The sequence below is a fragment of the Silurus aristotelis genome (assembly GCF_946808225.1).
Source record: "Silurus aristotelis genome assembly, chromosome: 6".
Lineage (NCBI taxonomy): Eukaryota > Metazoa > Chordata > Actinopteri > Siluriformes > Siluridae > Silurus > Silurus aristotelis.
Window position 1 is genome coordinate 29,409,551 of NC_139579.1, and position 22,686 is coordinate 29,432,236.

The following is a 22,686-nucleotide window of genomic DNA, read 5'->3' on the forward strand; positions in this document are numbered from 1 at the left end:
CATTAGGGACAAATTGCGGAGCTGCTTTCTGATCACTATGAGAATTTGTGTTTTTTTTTTAATCTTTTCTTTTTTTCATTCTGAAGGAAAATAGATTTATGATAATATATTTTATGAGGATGAATACGATTTGTTTTTCGTGTCCAATTAACCAGCAAGGAATGTGATTATTTTTTCGCTTCCGGTGATGTCAGACATTACCAGACTACAGGAGCGCATTCTTCCTGCTCTTAAAAGCCACATTAGCCGAAAGCAAAGCGGCTTTGTCGGAACATGCTCCTGTACTCCTACAGCTTCATTCTTCACCCCCTGACGCCCGGCTTCCTATTCACTTTTGACCCATTAACCTTAAACCACGCCCATATAATTACCCAATCAGGAGTGGCGATTTGGCCGCGGGCTGTTTGGGGGGGGAAACTCAGTCGGGTTCTGCAGAGACCCACAAGCGCGTGCTCTCGCGTGCGCTCTCAATTAATTTTCTGCATTTTTTCTTTTTTTTTTACTAGAAATATATGCATGCATTTAGACTATATTGTTATAACAGCATTTAAAAAAAACTCAAACTATATTATTTGCGATTGCTCACAAGATTTATTCTCGTGCAAAAAAAAAGAAAGAAGCAAATTCAATAATTGCATTTTAAATAAAATGTACTAAAAGGAATAAATATTGTTTTATTTAATGCATGAAGTGTTAAAGATCCGGTGAGTCCGGCTGAGAAAACTACCAGTGCTCTGAGAACTTGTGCAGCTCAGTATGTGAGAAATAAAAAGAAACAGGGGGAGAAAAAGCATGAACATTTCCCAGCAGCTTAACAATGACATTATTTCCAACTTTCCTCCCTGAAAAGATCGCGTGAAAGAAACCCGAATGTCACCCTGTCCGGCCTGTCGAGCTCTAAAACACCTCCCTCATAACTATTGTGTTACTTTAAAATGTTTTCCTTTTTTTTTTTTTTTTTTTGCAGAACTTGAGCATTTGCAAATCAATGAAATAGCGGAAAGACTGTAACACGCGCGCGCGCGCGCACACACACACACACACACACACACACACACACACACACGAGGTCGTGTGGAAAAGAAGTTGGTAGTTAATTGTTCTTTATTATTTTCATCATTATTATGGACAGGAATGTAATTATGGCCTGCGCCTGAAATACATTCAACATCTCACTGGATATTTCGGGGGAAATGTTCCTTAAAAGTCCACATTTTCTCTCCAAGTGTGTGTGTGTGTGTGTGTGTGTGTGTTTATTGGGGGTCCGTCAAGTGCTTTGAAAAAATGTGTCCAACATCCGTTTTTGACCGATGAAGGAAAAACGTCCTCTTCCTCATCATCATCATCATCATCCTCAATTTGTGCTGCCGAATTTTGTAAAGCCATCCAGAAAAATCCGATTCAACATGTTCACCCAGATTTCACCTACTCTAAATTTATGTCTTCTATTTTTTTCTTTACATTTTATATTTTATCCTCCATTAAGCCATAAAAAAAACACCTTGTTTTCCCCCTCCAGGGTAACCAAAATAATCAGCACATCAGATACGAGTCCCGGCAGCGGTCGATTCTTCATTTCTGGGAGGAAAAAAAAATGGGGTAGACGACAATAAGTATTAAACCATCTTAAATCCCGTCAAAGCTAAAATGTGGTCACTGGAACGGACCCATAACCCTATATACAGGATTCAGCTCGGCTCAAGCTGATTAAAAACACACAAAATCTTCCTCAGACTAAAAATAACTGGTTTAAGAACAAAAATCTGTACAGAGTTCAGGCTCTTGCAGTGTTTATTTACCTCCAGAGCTGAAGAAGGGATTTGGGGTGAAAAAAAATGATGCTATCTTTTCTTCTTCTTCATTTTCTTCAGGTGAAAAAATTAATTTATTGTTTTGAAGAAAAAAAAAAAAACTCCTCCACATGGTCGCATGGTATCTTCTTTTTTTAAGAACATGAAGCTGAACATCTATTTTGTTAACTCTAAGTCCTTATACCGTCTTTTGAATATATTTTTTTATATAGAAACTCAGCACGCTATTAAAAACTGTGAGAGTGAACTGATGGAAAAGCTGAGAGGGGAAAAAGTGAGGGGAGAAGAAATAAAAAATAAAAGACACCACCACCAGATCACAAGACTTGGAACCTCCAGGACGTCTGGTCTTTGTAGTCCAAACAGTCCGCAGTGTTGAAGTTGAGCTTCCAAGAGGAGGCCGCTTGCTCCTTGTAATCCAGGCAGTCAGAGGAGTTGAAGGTCAGGCCAGCACTGCTGTATGCCTGGTGATGGTGGTGATGGTGGTGGTGGTGGCCTGAAGATTGGCTGATGTGATGATGGGGGTGTGTGGGCATGGAAGACGCCGTCATGGGGCTCAGCTGGTGCGGGTGGTGGTGCGAGTGCATGGGCGTCAGGTAGGAGCTGCAGTCCACGCCGCTGAAGTAAGATCCAGATGGTGTGGGGTAGCTTTGGCCATATGCCCCTGTTTGGTTGTAGGACATGGGGTAAGAGGAAGTGGAGGTGGAAGAAGCTGAACCGGAGATGGAGCGCTGCATGCAGGAGGCGCTGGAAGGTGGAACGGATTCAGAGAGAGACGAGGAAGGAGGTGCCGAACCTGGAGACATGGCTGGGCTCCAGATAGACGAGACGGTGCCGATCGAGGTAGACATGCTGTTGTTGGTCGCGGACGAGGAAGAGGAAGATGTGGAAGAAGAAGCAGAACCAGCACTGGAGACAGCCGGTGGTGTGAACTGACCACTGCTCTCGGAGCCTGTGCTTTCTCTAGTGGGAGAAGATTTTTTCTTCACAGGCCGAGCTTTTGTGCTGCTGCTGCCGCTCTGCTGCTGCTGACGACACTTCGCCCGGCGGTTCTTAAACCACACCTGGAACACCAGAAATACATACAGACTGAACCAGGCATGCATTTAAGATTATATCCTGGAGCTGAGAATACAAACATGCAATGACCTCCTTTTTATCAGCTAGAGAAGCAGCATTTAAACACATCGGAAACACAACCACACTCCCACAGAGCCACATTAAATGATTAAAGGGACCTTTTCCTGCATGCCTGAAGGGCAAAACCAGACAGCTATTGTACAGTAGCAGTGTGGACAACACCGAGTTATTGGCTGTTAGTGCCATTAATTTGCATGAAGGCCCTTTCTGTTCAAGCCCATGGATCTCATTACAGCACGAGGAGGTGGCAAGAAGATATTAGGCTATCGAGTTCCTCGTTACAGATGGGAATTCAATAGTGCAACGAGGGTCTTTCCAGCGAAATGTGTTTTATTTCACACACTCATGCAAGAGCAAATAAAATTAAAAGAGGTTCTTGCCTTTGCTGGATTTGCAGTGTTCTAGAACAATTTGGAATTAATTACATGCTCATCAGAGATGAGAAAGAACCCATGTGTCTTTATTTTACACAGTTTTCATCAACACTAAGACCTCGAATAATATAGCAGTCAAGCTGTTAAATCGTTCCAGCTGTTCATCATTAAACAACTGCTTTTCATACAGTTTCAACGTTCAATACCTAAAAAGAAAATTCCTTCCAGTAAAAATATAAATAATATAAATTATATATATAAAACTTAATTTGGTAAAGAAATGAGCACACTGCAACAAATTGAATACTTCAAATAAACATTGAAATGTGCTTCATAAAGTCCCAAAAAATATTACAACAGTCAATAGGGGGCGCTTTTGGGCACTAGACGTTAGCCGGTCATTTAGATTCAAAGTATAATGTGTGTAAGAGACATCAAGAACATAAGCGCACACTAGTTATATATATATGTATATTTATAATAATAATAATAATAATAATAATAATAATAATAATAATAATAAATATATATATATATATACACACACACACACACACACACACACACATGTATGCAGCTATGCTATTTTCCATATAAATATAATGAAGGAAAACCACATATAAATTAAGTTTTAATAGTTATTCGACATGTTTATTTAAAAAAAAAAAAAATTATAACATATATATATATATATAATATAATATATATAATATATATAATAATTTTAGAAAAAAAAAAAAAAAAAAAAAGATTCTTCTGGGCTAAAAAATAAAAAACATTTTTTTTTCCATATTAGCTGAAATGTACCTGCACTCTGGATTCGGGTAAATTGATTTTTAGGGCCACCTCCTCTCGCATGAATATATCAGGGTAACGCGTTTTGGCGAAAAGAGCTTCAAGAACATCGAGCTGGGAGCGCGTGAAAGTGGTTCTCTCTCTCCGCTGCTTCCGTGGCGTTGCTGTTGGAGAAAAAGTGAAAAAAGTATTATAAGAAATTAAGAATTAAAACTTCTCTTAAAATGTAAACATAAAAAAAAAAAAATGAGCTTGTGGATATACACATTTGATGGAAATTAATTTCATTATTTCTTCTCGTGCTTTATTTAAGACATTGAAAAACTATTTTTTGCAAAAGAAAAAAAAAGAAGAATTTGCTGGGTAAACTATACCATGATACTAATAACTATGCTTATAATAATTAAATATTATATAGATATGCTGTACATGTGAAACCGAGAAACAGTTAATGCGCTTTAGGAAGTTATTTATTTTTCTACACTTTTATTTTTACAACGTGAAACGTTTCTGAAAATTAAAAGCAAATCGAATAAACGCGGCCGTGTAAAAGTGTAACACACACACACACACACACACACACACACGTTTTATAATATCGGAAAGCTGCCAAAAAAATGAATCTGAAGCTCCTGATGTCTGCATATGGAGCACATTTCAGGGTGTTTCTGCTCGAACATAACAGGACTCAACTCATCTTATTAAGAAGCTCTTCAAGAGTTGAAAATGTGTGTAAGAGCAGGAAACCCACACTAAGAGCCGCGGGTTTACTCCTAATCCCCAGGATCAGTCAGGGGAAGATCTCACCCCTAAACATTGTTTTTAAAGATCAGGAATGTGCGCTCTGGGGTTTTTCTGTACATATGCGCTTGTTTTGTGGACAATTTAATGCACAGTTTAGTGTTCTGGCATCAGTTTGTTTTCTCCTAAATAACTTTTTAGATCTACTTTGATATGTGCATGAGATCTGCGTGAGAGCAGAGTGTAAAAGGAGCGGAAAAGATCAACACGGAAGAAGCGGTACACGGTGTGTGTGTGTGTTTACCTGGATAGCCGACGGAAGGATGCAGCAGGTCCATGGCGGCTCCGCTCAGCCCCAGGCCGTTCATGGCGTAAGGGGGCTGTTTGAGGTATGACATCATGCTAGAGGCAGGCGCGGGTCGCCCCGGTTCGGCCCAGATCGCGCGGGATTCTCCCCGGTAATGCAGCTTGCCTGAGCGCTGAAGCCTCCAAAAGCTAGATCCTGAAACAAAAAGTAGGCGTGGGATCAATAAACACTAGGAAATACAAATATGGAAAAAATTATACTTGGAAATACAACTATTATATTTGACGATGAAAACGGATTGTTTATTAAACACGATCGGTTTTCAATCCAGTAACATTTTCAAGTGTTAATGCAAAATAAATAAACCAACATTCAAAGTAAAGGACGAATCTAAAACATTAGTGGGAAAAAATATATTCTAATAAACAATCAGAGTCTAAAGTATCTTGAAGTAAATCGAAATATAAATAATATAAATAAAAATGTGTTAGGTTTTAGTAATGTATTATAATTATTATTAGTTAGAAAATAATGACACAAATAAAAAAAGTACAGTTGCGACAATAATTTGTAATAATTTGTAACACCTTTTATAATGTGTAATTTTATTCCTTTTGTAAACTGTTAAGACATCAAACTACTACATTTTTATTTTTTTCTGTCTCACACATGCGCTCAACTCGAAGGATTCAGTTTGTTTAAAACATTATCGTTCCCTCTTCATGTAAACTACAGAACCCTTACTAATGTAAACTTTACACATTCTGTATATTAATGGACAGAATCGAGTTTTCTGTAAAGTGTAAAACATTAATGTAAAGGTTTAGTGAGTAGGCCTCATTACACTCCTGCTCACAAAACCTTTTTTTTTGGGGGGGGGAAAACAAATGTTTTGAAAGAATGTGGTGGTTGAAATCACAAGGTTTTGGTGTAATCATTGTCAAAGAAACAAACACAACCAAAACATATTTTACAGTAAACTTAATGATTTTGACTATTTGTATAGATTTTTTTCAAAGAAAAAACATTTAGATTATTTTAAATTGTATTATCAAAATATTGATTTATAAGTCTAGTTCCTTTACATGATGAAAATTATAAAGAAATAAAAAAAAGCACCGGACATGATTACAAAGTGGATTTAAAACAAATAATTAATTTAACGGATTTATTATTATTTTTTTTTTCATATAATGGACTATAATGGACCTATCTGGTATTTGTGTATTCAGACCTTTTGCTTTAACTATTTTAACTTCGCCAAAGGAGAAATCCTGCGTGCAAATGAAGCCAATTGCAATGTAGATTAGAGCTCCAGGGAGTTTGGGCTAAGCAGCGGCCTTATCACTAAACTAAATGAACAAAAACACAAAAACACGCCTCTCCAATTAGGCTCGAAGAATCCCACTGAATAGGACACCGACCCCCAAAGTCTCAGTCAATCTCCCAGAAATATGTGCGTCATATATTTAAAAAAATAATAATAATATAATTTAATTTGTAGTGTTAAAACCCGCAAAAAAGAGCACAAATCCGCCGGTACGGAGTAACACAACTATTTAACATTAAAAAGTAGCTGTAGGATAAATAATACTTTAGATCTCTCTCTAGACCTTCATGCAAACTTCCTTTCCTGCACGACTAAATAGTTAACATAGAGAAAACATTGTACAAAAAAACTAAACAAACCTGACAAAAGAAAACTATAACACACAAAAAAAACTAAACAAAAAAACCACCCAGGAATAATAATATAATTTTGCTTACCTCTTCCAACTTCCTTGCCGAGTATATATTTTCACAGATTAACAGCTCAACAGTAAAAAAAAAAAAAATATCCAACCAATGGCAGAGATCAGGAAAGCGAACAGAAGCAACTCAAAAAAACCCCACAAATAAACAACCTTTAAAACACTCCTGAAAACACGGACTGTCTGAGGGGTAGCTTTTTTCCCCCACCTTTTCTTTTTAAATGATAAAATCACGCACCTGATCAGAACTGTGCTTTAAGCCCGATTAAGCAGGTATTACATAGATCTAAAAATAATAATAAACCCAAATAAACTAAAGCTTTCGGAGGCGCGTCGGTGTAAAAGGTGATTGCAAATGTAGACGGATGGAGATTGATCACCTTCTCCTAAGCCTGCCTCTCTAAGAGCACAGGACACCTGCAGCTCAGCGCCGTGCCAACCAATCAGCGCGCTCCCCGAGACCGACTGACATGAAGCCCAGCCAATAAAGCGCTGAGAGTCAGCTTTAAGCCCCTCCCACTCCATCCTCCCTTCGTGACGGAGCATAACACAAACCTGCAGCAGCGACTGGACAATTCGGTTTTAAAGGAGAGAAAGATATTTTTTTTTCCTCTGAAAACGCAGTGTTCACATTCAGAGTGAAATAACCTTAAATACATTCTAGATCTCGTTTTTAATTTTTTATTACTTTTTTTTTTTTTTTTTTTTTACAATTAATACAAATACAGAATGAATACAAAATGTTGTGAATTGTTTACAGAGAAAAAAAATTTTTAAAGTAAGGTCTGGTTATTATAATTGTTTAATTTGACAAAATTGTAAAAAAAAAAAAAAAAAGTAATAAAAAATTAAAAACGAGATCTAGAATGTATTTAAGGTTTGGAACAAGTTTCAGGATAATGAAACAGAAAACTGTAAATAATAATAATAATAATAATAATAATAATAATAATAATAATAATAATAATAAAATTAAAAAATTGGACTTAAGGAATAGTTGACGGAAATCTAGGCTGAAATATATACAGTATCTGGCAATAAAATGAAAAAATGCAGATACATTTTCTAACTCCATTTTATTTGCACACCGATTTAACTCGGGATACAAATTACAAATGCGACATCAGGGAGAAAAAAAAAGTTTAATTTATCCATTTAATTTCTATTTTTATTGTGAACACATCTCATGAATATTAATGCACGCCTAATCCCCACTTAGAATTAGTTTTGGGAATAGTGTTGAATAAAGTTTAATAGGCGCCCTCTTTAAGGGGGAAAATAAGGGAAAGAAAGAAATAAAGAGGAAAATATTTGTAAAAAATAAATTTAGACTAAAAAACATTGTTTTAAAGATTTCTAACTGCTGATTAGTTCTACTAGAAAAATGGCAATAAATAGAAAAGCCGGCTGAACCCGGAGCGTTTTCTTGGCTGTTTGTCTCGGGGATGTGATGGTGATTTTAATTTTAAGGAGCTTCGCTTCGGGGTCTTTTGTCGGTGTCACCAAAATAAACTGGCTCTAATTGAGCGCTGGTATGAAAGCGAGCTGATTTTCAAAGTAAGTGACCGCCGTTAAAGGAACCAAATTACATTTTTTTCCTTTTTCGAGGAAGGATCAACCTCTACTACACTGACCATCTGAATCAAAGAGCGGCTTTACAGAAGCTCTAGAGATCCACACGTCTATAAAGTCATGGAGAGGATAAAAGTGGCTTATAGGAGAGGGAACTGAGATGCTTCAGTCAATAGTGAAGTGAAAAACAAAACAATTGAGAAGGGAAAAGATGGTTATTTTGGTGTCAGTGTACAGAGAGTTTTAGAGGGGAAAAAGCAGCAGCAGCGTTGCTGAGCTTATTAAAGTGAATATGGCAATAAAATACAAAAACAAATTAAAATAATAAAAAAAATATAATTTAGTAATAAAGTACTAATTGGTATTTGGATTCTTCAACCCACAACATTATTTCGCATTAGGTACTTAATTAATAATTCATTTCTGTTTCTCTCTCTCTCTCTCTCTCTCTCTCTCTCTCTCTCTCTCTCTCTCTCTCTCTCTCTCTCATGTAAACCCCCTGAACAAACTATCAGCTTCTCAAGTTATGAATCGTTTTTTTGTACTAAAAGCATTTGTTTGTCTAATCCCAAATTGCACACGATTTCTTTTCCTCCCTGAACGCAGAGCTGCTCGCAAATCTCGGGATTAGAGGAGGCGAATAGAGGAGGTGGAGGTGGAGAAGGAGGAGGAGGAGGACGAAAAGAGGGAATCAAAAAAAAAAAAAAAAAAGGAAAAAGTTTTGTCTCTTTAGCCGGCAGTATTGGAGCAGCTCGCGGGATTGTAGTGGTAGTAGTGGTGTTAGTGGTGGTGGTGGTGTTGATTCTTATAATGAACAAAGAGGAATAAAGTAGTGATCAGTATATTATATTATATTCGGGAGAGAAAAAAGGGGCCTTGTGATCCAAACACCGGGACTGTTCTGACCCTGTGCTTTATTTCCATGTGGAGACGGTAAGGAAGAGCAACTGAGGAAGAAACACCTGTGCAAAAAATATTTATACGGGATCCGAAAAAACAGGGAGCTTCCTTTACTCTGAAATGCGGCGTCACGGCTTTATTATTTATTTATTTATTAAAAACAGTGTTTGCGCTGCGATAATCCAGACTCTGACTGAGCACATACTGTATCTGTGATACAGGTAAGAGAGCTGATTCTTATCTTAGAGCTTTTATACAATCCGGGTTGTTTTTTCAATGTTTAAAACTTTACATATTACCATTTTTTATTTATTTATTTTTTTACACATTTTAAAAAAGTTCATATTTTTATATCAAATAGTTTAACATATTTCAGTAAAAAAAAATACCTTTTAAGTTCTGGTGTTATATGCAAATTGTTTTATTATTATTACTTTGAAAATTAACATTACATTTTTTAAAACCAGTTGTTTATTTCCTGTCGGGTTTCTGTTCTGACCATTTTAGATCACGCTTTATTTCCTGTCCAGGAGAATCAACTAATATACAAACGAATGAGCTGTAAATTCAGGGAAATAATTTAGAAAACACTGCTCATTCACTATGATGTTCACCAAATCAAAACACCTGGACTTAAAATATATATGGCATGCATTAGAAAATTATTGAGATGTTTGAGTGGTTTTGATTTACTGAGCAGGCTATTTAATTTATCACATAGTTGTGTTTAAAATAAAAAGTTAAAGATGATAATTAAAGAGACTCAATATGAGGCAGATGATTACACTCGCAGTGTTTAATGTGGTAATATAGATAATAGCTTGCGTTTCCAAACAAATTAAAATGGTTTAAGGTGGTGATTTTATTAAGGGGGAAAAAATCCCAGCACGGCTTCTTTTATACAGATTACACGACCAAGGCTGCAGGAAAAATATCCATCTCTGTCTCTCTCACACACACACGCACACACACACACACACACACACGCACACACACACACACACACACACACACACACACACACACACACACACACACACACACACAGAGCAAAAAAAGAGAGCAAAAAAGAGAGCAGGAGAGGGAGAGTGTGTGGTGTGTGTGTGTGATCAGTTAAGTGATTATTAAGTGTGAGCTCTACACACTATTACAGTCACCACACCGATGTGAAAGAAGAAAAACAAAAAGAGTCTTGAGGGAGGTGTAAATTCATGTAGAGGTATCAGGCTACGAGAGAGCTGTCAGAGCTCAATTTTACTACAGAACATGATCAATTCCCGCTCACAAATGATATATTTTAGCTCAGGAAGAGGGAAACGCTGCAGTGTAAGAAATATCAGAAAATAAAGTGCTTTCGCATATCCATTTCCCTCTGCACCATCGACCTCCGTTTACAAATAATAATAAAAAAAAACTGCAAAGGTCATGAAAACGGCATGTCGATTTTCCCCCCAATTTACTCAATTATTTGTCTTTATTTGTTTCCAATTAAAATATGAACATGTTTATTGTTAACGGCATATTGCTCAATATGTAAGTAATAAAAAAAAAAATCATTAAATAATTCTATAATACATTAGATTACTCTTTTAAAAAGGCCAACCATTTAATCTCTACCATTTAACCTTTCAGAAGTAGAAGAATGAGGCTAAATATGATTTAATATTTAAATAGAATTAAAAAATAATATATAAATGAACAGGGTAGAGTTTGGTAAATATTTGTTTTTATAATAATAATAATAATAATAATAATAATAATAATAATAAAGAACAGTGCATACTTGCTTATTCTAATTATTTAATAATTAGCATATCTTTTTGATCACGGCTCACAGGTAGCATGAATGCTGAGAAAAATAAAGAAACAAGTGCACAAGAGTATAGTTAAGAGTATGAAAGCATTTCAGGTTTTATTGATGACCGATCATTTTAGGAATAAATAAACAACGTTCACACAATAAGACAGCAGCACGCGAGGTGAACCGGAGAGATGCGTATGAAAGCAGTATTTTTTTTTTTTTTTTTTTAAGTATACAATAAATATGAACAAGGTCCTTGAGTTAATGCACAAGGTTGTAAAGATGGTCAGTTGTCTCAAAGGTCAAAGAACAATAAATTAATTCTGATCTCAAACCGCTCACACGCTCTGTTTCTTTCCCCCAAAAACAGTGCAATGAAATGTACATCTTAACCATTCAGTCGAAAGGTGAGCACTTGAAAGAACTCTACTATTCCCGCTATGGAGGGTCCCAAACTTTTTGGTTTAAAAAAAAAAAGTATTTTTTTTTAATGCAACATTGTTATATGGTATACATTTAAAACGCAGTTGGATTAAAAGTTAAACATTAAGTAATAAACACTGTTGGGAATAAAATTTAAAATGCCGAAACAATCTATAGTTATAGTTAAAATGCTGAATAATAATTCTTCTTTTTTTTTTTTTTTTTTTAAATGCTAAAATGGAAAGAATACATTCCCAATAAAACAATGTTTGTGTTGTACCTCAAAATGCTCAATCCTACTCTCCACTGGGAAATTAACACACGACCATACGATTGAAGCTACACGTCTGTCTGAAACAACAAACAGTAAGTAAGTCAGTGGATTGTAGTGGAGCTTCATCTATGACTTGGTTATTGAAATCTTTAGAAAAATTTTTATCATGTAAAAGTACCTTTAAAGCACAATAAAAAACAAAACAAAAAGAATGCATTAATGTTGATGAAATGTAATCTCTCAGCATAAAGAAAACCAACGGCATTAGCGAATTAACACGCACCAGCGGTGTGCTGCCAAAACTTTCCTCTAAAGATGAAATAAACATAAGTATGCAACGAGCATTAGAATAGTAATAATAATACATTTTTGAAAATTGTAGTAAACACTCTTCCTTTCTGAAATCTGTAGTACGTTTAGTAAGTTTTAATGTCTGTCAGGAAATCACTGGAGGACACACTTTTCTTCTTTCTTAGCCATCTTTCCTTTGTTCTGTTCCAGAGTCCGCTCCAGGTGCTCATCCTCCTCCTCTGCCCTGCAAACACACACACACATACAAACACACACATGGTCAAAGTCCTGGACGAAGACAAAAGGAAAAGACACGATGACCACATGATCACTGAACACAAAGTGAGTGAGCGGAAAAACAAACAACTATTAACCAAACTATGGTCCAAATGTAATGAGAAAAATCTGCCTTGGAGGCATTTGGAGGACTAAATCCTGTTTCAGTTATCCCAGAATGCCTTGCTGGAAGAGAGAGAGAGATAGAGAAGGAAAGAGATGTGGACATACTCTTTTTCCTGTGCATCGAGATCTCGGACCAGGGCGTCGCGTTTGTTGACCAGTATGACCAGCTCGTCTAGAAGCAGCTGCTCCCGGTGCTTCTGGGCCTCGGTCTTCTGCCAATCTGAATTCAGAGTGAGAGACAGAGGTGCACTTCAGGAAAAAGAAAAGCACAAGAACATCGTTAACTGAAAGCGAAAACAAGTCGTGAAGATTTTTGGATTTGGAGAACACTCTGCCTGGTCATCATCCGAACACCTCCACTTAAAACTTGATAAGTCACTGGACTTGTTCCAACTTCTGAAGACTTGCAAAGGCTATTCTAAGAAAGGGGCTTGTTGCTTTCACGCACTATACAGGAACCCGCCCCCATTTTTTCCCCCCAATCAGCAATAAAAAGCAATTGCTTGACTGCGGTTTGGCAAGTTCATCAACTTAATCAGAGTGGAACTTATGAACATGAGAACATTGGCATACAGAGGCAAACCTGAAGACTCTGCATTCTGTTCAACCGCCCATGACATGGAATTCCTAACAATCTCAGACTGGTTTCAAACAGGCCTAGAAGCCATGCCATGACACACAATAAAACAAGTAGATTCTTAATAAATGGCACTTCCTAATCCCAGCTTTGAATATTAATTATTCAACACGTCAGAACATCGTGTGTGTGTGTGTGTGTGTGTGTGTGTGTGTGTGTGTGTGAGAGAGAGGTGACCTGGCCAGGTAGGCCAACCTGTTGGTCTGAAATATCAGCCCGGCTAACAGGATCAGCCATTACTGATACGAGTGGAGATTAGGGCCTTACTCACAGCCAACAAGACATTTGGTTACCAAGCCTATTCTTCAGCTCAATGTAAGAACATACTGTGCTGGAGTGAGTGTGCACTCCACATTCACACACTTCACAGTTACAAGAAAAATAAATGTATCTAACCCCTAAAAAAGTTTAAGAACTTGCACTGCTCAGGACTTCTCTCACTAACACCATGTGTCGTGTCAACAGTCGTGGAAATTAACAAAGTAAATGTAACGCCTTACTGTACTTAAGTAGGTTTTTTCGCTTGGTGTATCTACTTATCACCAACATACAGATCAACAGCAAGCAGAACATGTAGAGAGAAATAAATGATGAAGAAACTCCAGACTCGAACTCACCACAACACCCGTGGTCTTATTTGCGTGATTTTACGAGGTAGTTGAAAAGATGATTTTGGGCTTGTGATAATTGTAATAGATATCAATCAGTGTTTGACTCATTAATATCGTTCTATAAATAGATTGATGCGCTAAAATTAAGTCTTTTTAATTAAATGGAGTTGATTAAGCAAAGTGTCTTGTGACAAACATGATAATAGGAACATTATAGCCATAATAAATCATAGTACTTTGGATAACTAAGTACATTTGAAGGCAAATAATTTCGTACTTTTACTGGAGTCATATTTTATATTTTCTCTGTTTTAACTCAACTACATGTTTTGTGTACTTCGTGCACCATGTGTCATGTCAACATTTAACCGTGATCGATTCCTGGAAAGAAAAAAAAAAAATAGTGCGGGAGATAAAACGGCTGTTCTTCCCGCTCCTGCGAAAATGTCAATTCTTAAAATAAGTGGACTTTATTAAAAATAAATATTTCTCGTGTGAAATTCCAGCAGCGCGGCAGTACGCGTGCATCACGCTGAGAGCCGAGGTGGGCTCTAAAAGGTCTCCTCCGCTGCCTCATTTAGCCTTTGAAGTGAAGCGCAGAGGCAAAATGAACACAGTACCAATATTTGGCGAGTTATTGGGCGCTCCGGCACCAAAGGAAATCGCTCGGCTCCTCCGTCTTTAACCTAATCAAACGTTAACGCTGTGAGTGCTCTGTAAATATGTTAACAGGTCCGAAACTTTTTCTGTCAAGATCAAAGAGAGCAAAGTGGAATATTAATCCTGTACAAATGATATGGTTTTAAAATAATACTGTTACAGGCCTCACTCCTTTTTCGGATATTTTTTCGGTATTCAGTTTAATTCACTCCCTCACTGTATTAAGGGGGAAAAACAAAACAAAAACAATAGGCATTTCACAGGGTCACAACCAATAAAAAACTTTCCCAGAAAGGTAGTGACACGCACACTAAGTGAGTGAATGAATGTACGAGAGAGAGAGAGAGGCACTGTCAAGTCCGACCCACCTTCATTTCCCCAGTCATTACTCTCGGCCAAAAAGCCAAAGATGCTCCCCAGTGGCAGAGGCAGCATGCAGCTGTCAATCAAGCCTGCAGCGTCCCACCCTCCTCATTAAGAAGGTAAACAATGAAGAGGGGCGATGAGAGACATGGACGAGTGAACAAGCAGATTCGCCCCTCCCCTTCACTCTGTCCCACCTCAACCTCTGTCCCTAACCCATCACGGTCACTCATGGAAGCTCCTGAAACCCTCCCCAAACCCCAAAAAAAAGAGGAAGAGGCAAACAAGTTGAGAGGGGGTAATAAAAAGTGGTGTGTGCAGTCTGTTTAGATTACTCCTCTCTCTCAGAGTCTCCATTGCCCTGGGCGATCACGTCAAAACTCACATGGTCGCTGCTTATTCAGATAACCCTAACAATGCACGCCAATGGTAACCATGTGAGCCCTCAGAAGCTACACAAGAATGCACTGGCTCAAATCCCCATGACCCTCCTCCAAAGGGAAATTTATTCAAGAGCGCAAACTGCTCAACGGCTCTCGGAGAGCTTCTTCAGAGTTCCGCTTTAATATTTCCACAAAATTTAACAATCAAGACGCGAGTCTGCGTTCGTGCCTTCTTGTTTCGGTCGCCATGAAAGATTCAACTTCAAAGAGTGTTCATTTTACTTACACACAAAAAAAAATCTGTACACCAACCAAACAACAAAAAAAACAAAACAGGAAGTATGCAGGAATCCAGAGCAAAAGACGTGATCTTATTACAGAAGATTTGAGTGGCAACGTAGGAGATGGTGTTGGATGGAGGCCAACTGGGGCTCAAGACAAAGCCTAACATGGCGCCTAGGAAGGAGAAGTTGACAGGAAAATAGTTTGTGGAAGGAATGGCACCTTCATCTACTGCAACAGACAAAACTGACTCCATAATAAAAGTTTTACAATAAAATTCTTTTTAAAAAGCTGCTCTTTTCTATAGATTACTCCTATACAGGTGAAATATATGTTAATACGCTTACAAAATAAGACATTACCTATAAAATACTGTGTTGTAATGATTGGTTTTAATCTCCATTCTGAAATGAACACACGTTCACATTATTGGAGCTACATAAGTTAAAAGTAGGGAAATGGTAATGCAATTATTTTCCCTTATCAGGAAAAGTTTACATGATGTTACATTATGTTGGTATTAAAACTCCAATATACACATGTTCACTATGTACATGAAAGTTTTTATTATGATATAAAATAAATTATATCCATGTGTGTTTGTGGTTTTTTCACAACCACAAGACTGATTGTTTTGAGCTCAAATCGTTGGAATAAAATAAAATCCCTTCTGATATATTCTCACTCGAAAATAAACTGGAATTTATTTGATTCATAATTTTTCTAGCTTCTGTTGGTGTTCATTCATAACCACACACAAAAAAAAGTCTATACGTTACACGTTGGGACCAAAGTCATGGCAGCTTTGCAACTTAGCCGAGAGGCTCACAATGAAGGGAATGAACAAAGTGAATTAGCATTAGCATTATTCAGGAGGCTGGTGGAGTGGAGGACTGAAGCGTAGACAAAGAGCTGTGGAAAGGAAAGTGTGGGGCTTTTGAAACCAGATCTGTGCAGCACTTTACTGAAGACTGCAGCATGACTGAAACTTCCCAACATGGCTGACGGGGGCATTACTGAGGAGGAGGAGGAGAAAAAAAAAAAAAAAAAAAAAAAAGACGACACCGCATGATTATGTGAGAGATCGACAAGTGGTCACTTCATTTAATGCGACGTCTTAGATAGTGTGCTTTCTGGTCTAGTGCAGTAGTTTTACAAAATCAAGCACTTTAAATGTAATAACAGCGCAGCTGATTGGAGAAATAGAATCGCTTTTGAAGATTTTAAAGAAAACAATAATTAAAAATAAAATATTTGTGATTTTTCTTTATCATACAAATATCCCAAGGCACCCTTACAGTGTCAGTATCAGCTTGCCAATACTTTACATACAGTAGGAAGAACATTGAGGCATTAAGAGGACTAATGATTACAAATGTAATTAATTAAAACACAGAAACGAGGTTAATAACTAAGAACTGAAAACGATGTGTGACTGCGATACGAGCGCCGTATTTGTTGAAGAGCAGAAAATTCACAGAAGCAAATACCCAAACCTTCACAAACACCCCTGAAATCTACACCGAAATGGAAATAAATAGATTTTTTTTCTTCTGAATAGTGCAAAAAAAGAAGGAATTGTCACCCAGCCTTATCTCCAGTTCCAGTCAACTAGCAATCTTGAAAGAGTTTGCAACATCATCAAAGGCGGCCATATGACAGGATCCTGGCACTGCACCTAATCAATCTGAGGAATACGCCGGCCCGGGCGGGTAACAAAGCTCAAATAGATTTACAAATGGGGTTGTTGGGGGGATAAGCTCCTGCACAGGATTACATATTGATTTTAAACATCTAAAAAAAAAAAAGAAAAAAAAAAAAAAAAAAAAACCTTATCATATAAAACCGTAACAACAACAGCAACAAAAAATAGGGGACCTATGCAGAAATCCCTTTAAGAGAGGCGCGTCCACTTTCAAATAACACGCCCCGGAGTGCACCAAGTCTGAACTGAGAAAGAGATGGAGAGAAGGAGGGGTGAGAAATGTGTGAAAGAGAGAGAGAGAGAGAGAGAGAGTGTGTATGTGTGTATGGAAGGCAGATAAAAAGGCCAAAAAAGGATAAATTTGGAGGCAGAAAAATAAGAACCATGGCATATTGTAGAAGGCCACATTCAATCCCTGGCCCTTCTTTTTCACCCTCTCCATAATGTTAAATCCAGAGGACCAAAGAGCGGGTTATCGTTTAGACGACACGAACACTCGCGGGGCCTGCACATGAATCTTCTCCACCTCGTCGATCGGATTGTGTGCAAAATTGTCTTTTTTTTTTTTTAAAACGTTATACATAAAACACTATACATCTAAAGCAAGTGTTACTTACGATCCACATTTTTGCGACCCGAACGATTTATGTGTATGTGTTTGACCGAAAACAGAGGCTTGCAGCGACATAAAAATGAAAGATCGAGTATCGTAAGAACGGTCCAGAAAATCTTCCTGCTTGCTTGTAGGAATGTTTCCTGTAGAAAAGGTGATATAAGTACCATATCAGCACCTGGAGTGATGGAGTGTCTGTGCTTTTTCTGACCTGTATATTTATATATATGTGTGTGTGTGTGTGTGTGTGTGTGTGTGTGTGTAAACACCTCAGTGGTCTCTATTACTACTGTCGTCAGCCGGCCAAGCAAATCAGAAATTACCTGTCTGCGTTGGCTGGCTGTGAAAAGACCTGTTGGAGCACCAAATAAGGAAGCGATGCACTCGCTTCCCTCACCAGCAGGTCAGAACTATCACTGCTTCACCCAAGAAAAGAGCTGTCTCTGAATGTTAAGTGCTGAAGCTTGAGAGAGAGAGAGAGAGAGAGAGAGAGAGAGAGAGAAAGAGAGAGAGAGAGAGAAAGTGTGCAAAGGCTGATAAAAGGTAACAAGTTTCCAGTTTACGCTTTGATATGTAGCCCACTGCATATGGTGCGATGTCAAAAAAAAAAAAAGTTCACTCGTATTACGTACAGGAAGTAAAAATGATCGCGTAATGTCAAAAAACAAGCCTGTGAGAAACAGTAAAAACCTCCCATCAAATTGTAAAATACCCCTGCGTAAAAGTCAGCCGGGTAAGAGGGGAATAAAAGAAAAAGAGAGAGAGAGAGAGAAGAAAAAACATACAGTGGAGATGTGGCTCTCTGCTTAGCTATGCATGTCGTCCGTCAGCCCCCTCAAAACTAATTAGAATTGATTTATGATGGATCAGGTAGCTTATCAGGTGCAGAAAGAAATTACGGTGGCTAGCCGAGGGGTGCGAGGGGTCACCATCGAATAGCAAAATCAATTTGCATCGATTGCGAAAGGTTCATTTTGCGAAAGCAGGGACACAGTCAAAGGGATTAAAGTTAACCAGACAACTTTGATACAAGCTCCCCCCCCCCCCGCCCCCCTTTTTTTCTTTCCTCTCACTGCCGTCTTTTCCCGCTTGGATAACATGCACTCAAAACAGATTATAAATATAGCGTCAGGATAGTCCGCGACGCCTTGGGGCACATCGCGCAGACGCGGTATTGACGCTTACATGACATTTGCACTTAACAATAAAACCCAACCCGCTCATGAGATTTACTTTATATTATTTGTAGTGAATATAATGAAAATGTGTGTGTGTGGGGGGAATCTTGAACAATTCGAGTACTCCGATATTGGTGACGGTGAAAAGAAAAGACTTTTTTTTTTTTGTCTTTCACTCACACGGCGTTTTGTTTTGTTTTTTCCTCCCACCACCCCAATCCCTCCATCCCCCCCCATCCCCCAAATCCACTCTCGCTTACCTTCAATCGCCAGCATTGCTCTTAACTCCCGGTTCAACAGCTCGAAGCGTCTCTCCAGATCATGCTCCCTCTCCCTGGGCAAGTTGTAAAAGTTCATCAATATGTTAATTACGAAATCATTAAACACTTAAAGAAACCTTTAATAAACATTGATTCGAGCACTCCCCGACACCTCGCAGCGCCACATTAATCTACTGCAAATAAGTGATACCCAAACGGGCAGCGGCGAAGGGCTGGTCGGGGCGATAGGACAGCGCAGAAAAGAGCCGTGATTAAGAAGGGAAGGAATGTGAGAGGGGGGTATCAAGCAGCAAATTTAATTTCGGCTTTTTCAAATGTGTTGGAAATGAGCTCATTTCGGTCTGTAATAGAATTCGTCCTTCAGAGCTTGTTCGCTGACAAAAGAGCGAAAATGAAGGGAATAATAATAATCAAGACTCTTTTAATTGGGCACTTAGAACTGCGTTTTCATTTTTTTCTTTTTTTTCCCCCCAGTGATATAATATGATTAGGACACTACGATCTGGCATTTGCGGGAGCTTACGAACTCTCTCTCTCTCTCTCTCTCTCTCTCTCTCTGGAATTAAAAGCTGACCTGGATTTACTGTGCGTTCCATTGAAAGAAAAGAAGCGATTACAGAACAATTATCTTTTGTCTCATTCGCTCTATAAGGAAATTACAGATTACATAATAGACATTTTTTTAAAAAGGTAACCAGACATTAAAATGACAAAAAATCGGTGACCAAAATGTGTTCGCTTTTCAAATAACTCTTAAGTCAGTACAGGTTGATCCAATACCGCTAATGGCTGAAATAACACGAGCACTGAATTTCATTAGAGCCGCGAGGTGACTGACGTGATTTCATTTTTCCGCCTGAACCAGGAAGGGGGAAGGGAGCGCTGGAATAAGCCGCTGTGCCCTTCACCGGCTGACCTTCATCCTGCGGCCTAGTCCTGAGAGTCGACGGTTTTGAAGTGTAGGTATCTAAACATTACGTAGAGTTCGGTGATGCTACGCAATGAGAAAATTAGAGAAAAAGAGAGAGACAGAGAGAGAAAGAAGAGAAGGAACAGAGGGAAAAGAGGAAGAGGCTGAAGAGGGCAAACAGGAACTCACAGCAGAGAGAGCTGATTCTGGCGCCGGATCAGAGCGTTCTTCTTATTCACCAGCGTGAACCACTCCTGCATCATGGCCTCCTCCTCCTCCTTATTCTTCCCTATAGGAGAGAGCACACACACACACACACACACACACACAACACGTAAGATGACATATGGCACAGGCACGGTTACCAGACTGCATAATCCACCACAAAACATAAAATCCTGCATGTGTTTAATTTCTTTATGTCGTCTTCTAAATCATGATCTGCATTAGTAATAAATATCTGATTAACAGCAGTGATAATTACATATGAACCTCTTGTAATGCTGTAAGCGTTTTAAACGTTGCTGTATGATACGCACACATTGTAAATACTACACGTATTCGTAACAAAATTTTACGGTACAGGGCTTTTGGTTCCCCTCAGGAAACGTCTTAGGTGTTAAGTTTGTTTAGTCTCCGCCTCGCACTTTGAGTGGAGTTTTTATTATCATTATTAAACTTAACATACAAAACTAAGAAATTAGAGTTAGCGCAGTGTCACTGTAGCTATCCGCTTCGGACCAGGAAATAAGATTTGTTTTGCGCATGCATGAAAACGCTAAAGAATCCATAGCGCTAGTGTTAGCCGCTAACCTGGAATTTGCTAGCTGCTAACACTAGCGCTATGGATTCTTTAGCGTTTTATGTCGAGCTTCAAGAATTTTTTTTTTAAAAGGACAAAATCCTGACAATTCCGCCTATCGAGGGAGTGAATGAATGAAGGATGGAAGGAATGAAAATATTCTTAAAGTATGCTGAAATAAGTAGAGCAGTTAAGTATCTTTAGAACATTTTATATTACATGTAAAAACACACACACACACACACACACACACACACACACACACACACACACACACACACACACACACACACACACACACACACACACACTGTATTACCCAAATAGAGTGTAACAAATGTAAACTATTTATTTATTTTTTCCCATTAATTAATTTCATTTAATAAATGAAATTTGTGCTAATTTGATTACTCAATACAATTATCGAATTAATTAAATTTATTCTATTTTATTTTGTCTAAAATATTCAAAAAAAAATACTTAATATATTATTTAACCAAGCAGACATTTTATTTAATATTCTTATAAAAAAATTTAACCGTTGATATTCACAAATGTAAATAATAATAAACTGCGTTAATTTGACTTAAAAACAGTGGTACGTAGGAAATGGTGAATTTTTCATACACCCCTTATATACATATACATATATATATATATATATACACACACACACACACACACACACACACACACACACACACACACACACACACACACATTTGGTAATTACTACACTTTGGAAGCCTATTTTAGAAATTAAATATGCAAAGTATGAATTTAATATGTGAAGAACGTCGCTACAGCAGTGTAAAATAATCAATAGTGTTGGTTTGAAGCATTATAACTATATGTTGGTGGAGATATAAAGCATTCTAACTACCATAATGATAATATTTATTATATAATGGTAAACTATATAATATAGTTTATCATCACAATATCCGTTATTAATTACGTAATACTAAAAAAAACCCCGTAAGAATAATTATGGATAGAGTTCATGATATAACAGTATCTCGGAAAACACAATTCTTTAAAATGCTGTAACACAAACACGGAATTCCTCTGGCGTTTCGCGAGCCTTTCCCTCTCCCCGGACTGAAGTGCATCAAATAAGATTAGCCCAGCGACTCCTTCTCAGTCGCACAGATCGACACGCAAGTTAGGAAGCCGGCCAGATGTGTGTTCTGCGGCAACGTATTAGACACTTCACACGATGCCGCCATTGTCAATAAGACGATGCTGGATTAGGAGGCCGGATTACAGGCGGCCTGTTTTGTTCCCACACTAGCTGGGATTAACGTGGAGACTTTGTGCTGCTTCAAAAACCACCAGCGCCAACAACCTCCAGACTGGAGATGGAATATTACTTTTTTTTTTATTATTATTGGTGTCTCATCCATACACATGGTATATATCAAACCTACATAATAGGCAAGTGCTATATACAGTCAGAGCAATGCAGAGTACATTATACTAAACACATGACATGCTTTCATCCTGACACTTTCTACTCTGTTTCTACCAGTAGAAGATGCTTTACAGTGCAAAGTGTGCACAAATTAACACATTTTAAATTGCAGACCAGAATGAACACTTTGTAAGAGTTTTATCTTCTAAAATATTCATATAGACGGGAGAACGTTCCTACAAATACACCAGACGTTCACTATAAA

General features: G+C 37.9%; 2 protein-coding genes and 1 long non-coding RNA gene across 11 annotated transcripts in view; 1 reads left to right on the plus strand and 2 right to left on the minus strand.

The window, feature by feature from the left end:
- Positions 1 to 1,086: 1,086 nt before the first annotated feature.
- Positions 1,087 to 7,076, minus strand: otx1 (orthodenticle homeobox 1). Of its 2 annotated transcripts, XR_014534111.1 has the most exons (5): positions 6,936 to 7,076; positions 5,166 to 5,363; positions 4,133 to 4,284; positions 1,800 to 2,875; positions 1,087 to 1,578 (listed from the first exon to the last, which is right to left on the minus strand). XR_014534111.1 is itself a non-coding variant. In XM_083544860.1 (4 exons), the coding sequence occupies exons 2-4, from the start codon at positions 5,260 to 5,262 to the stop codon at positions 2,129 to 2,131; spliced, it is 996 nt and encodes a 331-aa protein (XP_083400986.1). In that variant the 5' UTR covers positions 5,263 to 5,363; positions 6,936 to 7,076; the 3' UTR covers positions 1,087 to 2,128. The 2 variants fall into 2 exon arrangements, 1 of the variants encoding a protein (XP_083400986.1); XM_083544860.1 differs by having other exon boundaries at positions 1,087 to 2,875.
- A 1,896-nt stretch (positions 7,077 to 8,972) lies between these two features.
- On the plus strand, positions 8,973 to 16,541 carry LOC310727958. Its single transcript, XR_014534132.1, has 2 exons — positions 8,973 to 9,612; positions 12,391 to 16,541. It is a non-coding gene; the product is annotated as an uncharacterized lncRNA (long non-coding RNA).
- Positions 11,275 to 22,686, minus strand: part of ehbp1 (EH domain binding protein 1) — a 163,147-nt gene continuing 151,735 nt past the window's right edge. For all 8 annotated transcript variants that reach the window (XM_083544554.1, XM_083544553.1, XM_083544550.1 and 5 more), the window contains 4 exons: positions 20,395 to 20,494; positions 19,275 to 19,348; positions 12,688 to 12,802; positions 11,275 to 12,424 (listed from right to left, as the gene is read on the minus strand). In XM_083544554.1, coding sequence (XP_083400680.1) covers positions 12,334 to 12,424; positions 12,688 to 12,802; positions 19,275 to 19,348; positions 20,395 to 20,494 — 380 coding nt within the window. In that variant the 3' untranslated portion in view covers positions 11,275 to 12,333. The remainder of the gene's footprint in view (positions 12,425 to 12,687; positions 12,803 to 19,274; positions 19,349 to 20,394; positions 20,495 to 22,686) is intronic.

What these genes read in the sequence shown, in the direction of transcription:
- otx1 (XM_083544860.1), bottom strand. Translation starts at nt 5,262, where the DNA reads ATGATGTCATACCTCAAACAGCCCCCTTACGCCATGAACGGCCTGGGG. An exon ending in TCCTTCCGTCGGCTATCCAG is followed by an intron (nt 4,285 to 5,165) that starts GTAAACACACAC and finishes TTTCTCCAACAG; the next exon opens with CAACGCCACGGAAGCAGCGG. An exon ending in TACCCGAATCCAGAGTGCAG is followed by an intron (nt 2,876 to 4,132) that starts GTACATTTCAGC and finishes CTGGTGTTCCAG; the next exon opens with GTGTGGTTTAAGAACCGCCG.